This window comes from Carassius carassius, chromosome 34, assembly GCF_963082965.1.
Source record: "Carassius carassius chromosome 34, fCarCar2.1, whole genome shotgun sequence".
In the NCBI taxonomy this organism is placed as follows: Eukaryota; Metazoa; Chordata; class Actinopteri; order Cypriniformes; family Cyprinidae; genus Carassius; species Carassius carassius.
The window spans coordinates 1055830-1062473 of record NC_081788.1 but is presented as its reverse complement, the minus strand read 5'-3'; the positions used below and the strand labels follow the sequence as shown (position 1 = coordinate 1062473).

Sequence of the window (6644 nt, the reverse complement as noted above, 5' to 3'; positions counted from 1 at the left end):
ATTTTTTTTTTTTCCTAAGCTGTAAGTCATAACCATCAGAATTAAAACAAAAAACTCTTGAAATATTTCAGTTTGTGTGCAATGATTCTAGAATACAAGAAAGTTAGCTTTTTTTTAATTAAATTACAAAAAATAGTTTTCCATGATATTCACATTTTTTTATGCACCTGTATGCATCCAGCTCTGTTTGACAAGAATCTTTTTCAATCAAAATTGAAAAGACACATTTTTTTTAGATCATTTTAAAATGTTTATTTGGATGATTCAATCCCAGTCAACACGTGAGATCATGCGATGATCACAGTGACATCACACAATCCTCATACTGTGATCCTCAGCATGTGTGTAAAGTGTGAGCTCATTGTGAATGCTTCACACTCCGGTCCAGTTGGCGGTGGTAAATGCAGCATCTAAGCTGGTCCATATTATTATTTTTTATTTATACTTATATTTCAATAATTAACAAGCACTGTAAAACAACAGTAAGCAAGAATGCTGCACTGGTGGAATAGCGTAAACTATCATTGCTCTTTGGATAAAAAGATGAAGTACGCCTACTCTTAGACACTCATATTAAAGATAAAAAGCCTTATTTCACCACGATATATGACTAGTTTTTTAACAACAACTTCTATCTGCGGAACTGTAGCTGTTTTATGTTAAAAGCTTCAACGTCACTTCCCATTTACCAAAACTCAAAGTGACTGACATTCATCCTCTTATTAACATAACAAGCAACTTTACCCAGACATCAGATGCAACACTACATCATTAAGAATGTAAAGTGTAGATCTACAAAAGTGTAGTTTAAAGTACTTTATGATACACACCTTCTTTAGGATACACAACAATTGTCCAAAGAAGACTTCTTAAACAATTATCAAATACAGTAATCAGTGAGAGTGGCTAAGGTTGTCCTCTCAAACAAAAAAATTTTGTAAAAGATTTATGTGTTTCATATAATGTTTTACTAATACAGAAGTTCTTTTTGGCCTGTTAGGATTTGGAAACAAAAATTAAGGCATTGAAAAGACAGCAACAAAAAGCTCATAGAAAATCAAAAAAGATAATTTTGGCTCTTCAGAAAAAAAATGAAAACACTTCTGATAGTGAACACTCCTCCAGAGAACTTGAATCAGACTACTCATCAGACGACTCGGGAAATATGCTGAATGTTGTGGAGCAGCATCTAAATGAAGACTTGCAAGAACAGTATGATTCAGAATCACAACAGAATACCATAATTAATACGCAAGATCAAGTGCTATGGTATGAAATTGATAGACTAAATGATTCCATGGATGTTACCAGTGAAAGTAACTCAGAGCTAGCTTTGTCTCTGGAGAAAAAGCTGTCTGAGTGGGCAATGAAATTCAACATCTCCATGACCTCTCTCACTCAATTGCTTAAGATTTAAAAGAAACATGACATTGATGTTCCAGCAGACGGACGAACACTTTTGAAAACACCTCGTTCTGGCAGTTTGAGAATAACTGAAAAATCAGGTACACTTTAACTTTGAAAATGTCCATGCACTCATTTGGCAATATTATTCAGAAATTTCACTGAACTGTAAAATCTTGTTTTTGATAGGTGGCAAATACACATATTTTGGATTAAAGGAAGGTCTTACGCATACTCTGTCTGAGCAAGACACTTCAAAATACGACCACTTTGAGATTTCTTTGAATATTGATGGCCTACCCATTTTCAAGTCCAAAAACCTCACAATGTGGCCACTTCAGTGTGCTGTCATCAGCATTGATGAAGTGAAAAACATTCCTGTTGTTGTTGCTCTGTTTTCTGGAGCAAAGAAACCAAATGATTTGGAGTTTTAGAGGGATTTTATGGTGAAGCTGCAAGAACAGATGGAAACAGGCTTTAAAGGGAAGAGAATTGTCCTAAAAACATCATATGTGATGCACCAGCACGAGCCCTCATCAAAGGAATAGTTCAGTTTAATGGCCGCTATGGCTGTGACTTTTGTGATGTAAAGGGAGTTCATGAGAGCAAAATGCTTTTTTTGTATAAAGGAAATCTCAGAACCAATGAGTCATTTAGACAGAAGACAAATCCTGAACATCACAAAACAGATAGCATTCTTTTGAATCTGGACATTGATATGATCAGGCAGTTCCCAATAGATCCCATGCATTGTGTAGATCTAGGAGTGACTAAGCGCATGTTGATGCTGTGGAAAGAAGGACCTTTGGCCCATAGATTATCAGCTGGACATCTTAGCACCATTACTTATTTTCATCAAGCTGTCCGACATCACCTACCTCCTGAATTCAATAGGAAACCCAGGGGGTTAGATGAACTGAAACACTGGAAAGCAACTGAATTCCGAACATTTTTGCTTTATACTGGACCAGTGATTTTGAAATATGTTCTCGATAAGGAGAAGTATATTCACTTCCTTTCACTTAGTATTGGAATGTGCATCTTGTACAGTGAAAACCTAATGGAGCATCGTGATTATGCAGATGAGCTGTTAACATATTTTGTTGAAAAAGGTAGCAGCCTGTATAGCATGAGTTTCATCTCATATAATGTGCATTGCTTGCTACATCTCACTGATGTTGCAAATTACAACAGATCATTAACTTTGGTTAAGCGTACAAGTTTGAGAACAATATGGGTCAAATCAAGAGGTTTATCCGCGGTTCAAGTGATCCACTTATTCAAGTAGCTAACAGATTGGCAGAGAGGCAAGCAATATCAAGTTCTAAGAAATCAAATGTTAACTCTGGTACGCCAAAGACAAAAGAATGTTACAGAATGACCAATGATAGCTACTGCCTTATACATGGAGTTCAAGAAAATCTGTTTTTTTGTGAGGTTTTTTGCAGAATGGAACCTTTGTACACTAAACCATGTGACTCCAGAATAATTGGCATATTCAAAGGATTTCGGAATCACACTAAAATGTTACATACTGGCACCACTCAACTGAGACATAAAGCAATCATGATACCTTTGTCATTGATTGATAAAGATGAATACAATGCGTTAGCGCTTATACCGCTCATGCATTCAGTTTGATTAGTTAGTCAAGTAAGTCAGTAAGGCAGGGTTTTTGCCTTTTTTATTGCATGTTATCCTGATTTTGATCCAAAGACTATGAATAATGTGTGTGTGTGTGTGTGTGTGTGTGTGTGCGCGCACATGTGCGTGCGTCTTTCAGTATCGAATTTGTTTATTCGGTGATGGACAGACATCTGTTGTACCAATCAGTTGGATTTTTGATGACAATGGAACACTGAAGTGTCGATGGACATCATCACTCTCAAACATTAAAAACAATTCTCCACCAAACCCTAACTGGAAGGTTTATGACATTGTGAAGATCGTTGGACCATCAATTGGTAAGAAATTGCAATAATGGTGCATTTGAATTGAAAATGAATGTGATGCTGAAATGTGGGTATAAGAACACAAATTCAAGTTGTTGTGCCTAATATAAGACAATCACAATTTTAGTTTTACATATATTTAACAAGTATTTAACATTTCTGGAAGATTTCTTTCTCAATATTATGATAGGTGGTCTTATAAATTTACTAATCATAATATATTTATATATTCTATGATGAATAAATAGTTGACTGAATTTCCATTATACACATAGTATACATACATTTACCACTTACAGGAGACTATGATCAAGCAAATCAATAGATCTCAGATTACACAACGGGGGTCTCAGCAGCAGAGGACTCAATTACGTATTCAATGACAGACCCTGCAGTTGTGGAATTACCTGAGAAGAGAAAAAGGAAAAATAAGCTCTGTGATGAAAGTGACATCAATTCAGAGACATCTTCCTGTGAAGGTCTGTATATTGAAATGATTGGTATGCAGAAAACAATTTAGCCATAACTCTGTGATCATTCTTTATTTGTATATACTAAACAGATGATATGAACTTGAAGCAGTCAGGAAATGAAGTGAAGCAATCTGGTCTGAAGTCAAGAAATGTCCCTCTGCCCAAACCTCCTATATACCATGGTTAGCCTGTTTTAACTTTGATGTAGAACTTTGAACTAGCTAAAGCACTTTTATGTTTCTTCAATCCATTTTTTATTAGTTTGTTTTTTTCTTCTTTTGAACATTAGTCAATATTCAGCTCATTCAGAAAGTTCAGTGTGACAGTGTTTTAACTTTTTAACTAAACTTTTATTTAATAAAAAATATTTTTCTTCTGCATCTTTAAAGATACTCTTCAGAGAAGTGGGAAAAAAGATGAGGATGATCCCAAGCCCACAAGCTCTGATGTCTCAGGTGATTTAAACATATACACACATATACAAAAGATAAATTCATGTATTAATGGTGTGTATAATGTTACTATGCAGAGGTTTTTACACTTTATATTGCCAAAACCCACCATATATGATGAACCTTTAGCTAAGGAGTAATGTTGGACATGTAAACCTGAAGATAAACATTTTTAGTTCAAATTTATTAGTTTTATAGAAGCTTTACAAAGAATTCTGTTTTACAAAGAAATACAAATCCCATACTACAGATAAAAAACAAATATAAACACTTAAATGTCTCTATCAAGAACTTAAAAATGTGACTGTAACAATGTTTGAATATATTAATATTTATGTTTTTTATGAATTTTATGAAGACCCTTACAACCCTCTGGAGGCCTGTTGTGGGTCCCCTGACCCCGGTTAGAAAACCCATGCATTCATGTATTGATGTACATTAAGCCACTTACTTCTATATCTTCCTCTCAGAATTTCATGATCTTCAACAACATCACATGACTTATAAAGAAATTACAGTGCAAACCAGGATACCAGGTGTGTATACATTGTTTAGTCATTGTGTATACAAGGTTTGTTATGGCAAAAGATTACGTGATCATACTAATTTTAATGTGATAAACAGATGATGTGCATTTAAAGAAGTCAAGAAATGCAATGAAGCGAGTTGGTCTGAAGACAAAGAATGTTCAGCTGGCCAAAACTCCCAGATACCATGGTAAGCTTGTGTTTTAACTTATCTAAGGAACTTAGCAGAATCAGCTTTATCATTTTATTTGCAGATTTTGAATGTCTTATGTCTTTTCTTGAAAGTAGTCAAGAGTCCACTTATTCAGAAAGCTCTGTGTGTCAAAACATCTGGTGAGTATGAAACACTTTTTCTCTTAAATTGAATCTGGTTAAGCTAATTTGATTATTCTAATTCACATTGTTCAGGTGACTGTCTGGATGATAACAATGAAAGCCCTGATGACAGTTATTTAAACTCAAGCCAGCCCAACCCAGTATTCTTAGGTGAGACAATAGATATTCCCTTTAACACATGCAAACACATCACAAGGTACCTTATAAGAGAATTTTGTGTCATGACTCTCACAGATACTCTTCAGGGAAATGTGGCAATGCATGAGGATGATCATCCCAAAAGCTCTGCTTCTTCAGGTGAGTTATATCTCAATATAATTTATTGTGTGTGTGTGTGTGTGTGTGTGTGTGTGTGTGTGTGTGTGTGTGTGTGCGTGTGTGCGTGTGTGTGTGTGTTTTTTTTCTTTTTTACATTGTACCAAATGTCCCCACAATTAAAGTGAACCACCTACATGTGCATTGTGGATAAAACGATCAGGGAAAAAACGGTGTAATTGATGTAGAAAAATAAATATAGAAACAATATAACTGATTTAGATAAATGCAATTTCACTGACCTTATGTATGTAATTTTGATAACAGGGAAGGAACCAAAGGAAAAAAATGCAAAGTCACCATGGAGAAATTGTTTGGTATGTGATATATCAATTAGACATTATTTATTTATACAGACATAAAACATCCTTTGCTATATAACAATCTAACTTTACAATTTTTCAGATCTGAATACTAAGATACTCCAACAAATTCAAATGCTGGAACAGAGACAAGCTGTCATCATGAATGACTTGGCAAAAGTTAAGTCTGTTCTCATGAAGCGGGCAGAAGAAGATGCCCATGAGGAACTTTTTAAACAACAACAGTGCTCCAGCTTTGAAACGTTTGAAGCCTTCTGTCAGAGGCTTGAAGAAGACAAAAATTATCGAGAGCTTTATGTTAGTACTACTATATAAATTTAGCGTTTATTTTTACAACAAAGCCACAGTTTTATTTTTTTATTTTTTTGCAGCAGATACCATGTAAAAGAAATGTTGAAGCCTGGTATATTTTAATCATGACAATATTATGTATGTTTTTGTCAGGTACACTATCTCATCCATACTCACGGCAGCTCCAATATAGGTGAGATGGTGAGACAGGCTTTAAAAAGCATAGCGTCAGACAATGTTCTCTGTCTGTATAACAGAACGGGGAAAGATGGGAAGAAGGTGTTGCCACCTGTGCTCCTGACATGTTTGAAAAGTAAGTGTTTAAGTTTTGGTTTGTGCATCTGGATGCTGCTATAGAAATTTTACTGTTAACACCTTGCTCTTTGTGTTTTTGTGTCAGGTCTTTTCACAAACAAAATGAAATAGAGGTGAAGAAGCTAAAAGTAACCACCAGAACAACACCAGACGCGGAATGTATTCGCCAAGTAGAAATTTTTTTGTCCAACGCCAACACCAGGCTGAAAAGGAAACCAAATAAAGGAAAAAGCTGACTTTTTGTTTGATTGTTTTT

General features: G+C 35.0%; 1 protein-coding gene across 1 annotated transcript; it reads left to right on the top strand.

The window, feature by feature from the left end:
- Nucleotides 1–2637: 2637 nt before the first annotated feature.
- LOC132115060 (uncharacterized) lies at nt 2638–6430 on the top strand. The gene is made up of 11 exons (XM_059523467.1): nt 2638–3368; nt 3656–3835; nt 3919–4011; nt 4219–4284; nt 4752–4817; nt 4906–4998; nt 5094–5141; nt 5217–5294; nt 5379–5441; nt 5865–6079; nt 6227–6430. The coding sequence occupies exons 2-11, from the start codon at nt 3736–3738 to the stop codon at nt 6428–6430; spliced, it is 1026 nt and encodes a 341-aa protein (XP_059379450.1). The 5' UTR covers nt 2638–3368; nt 3656–3735.
- The last annotated feature ends 214 nt before the right edge of the window (nt 6431–6644 follow it).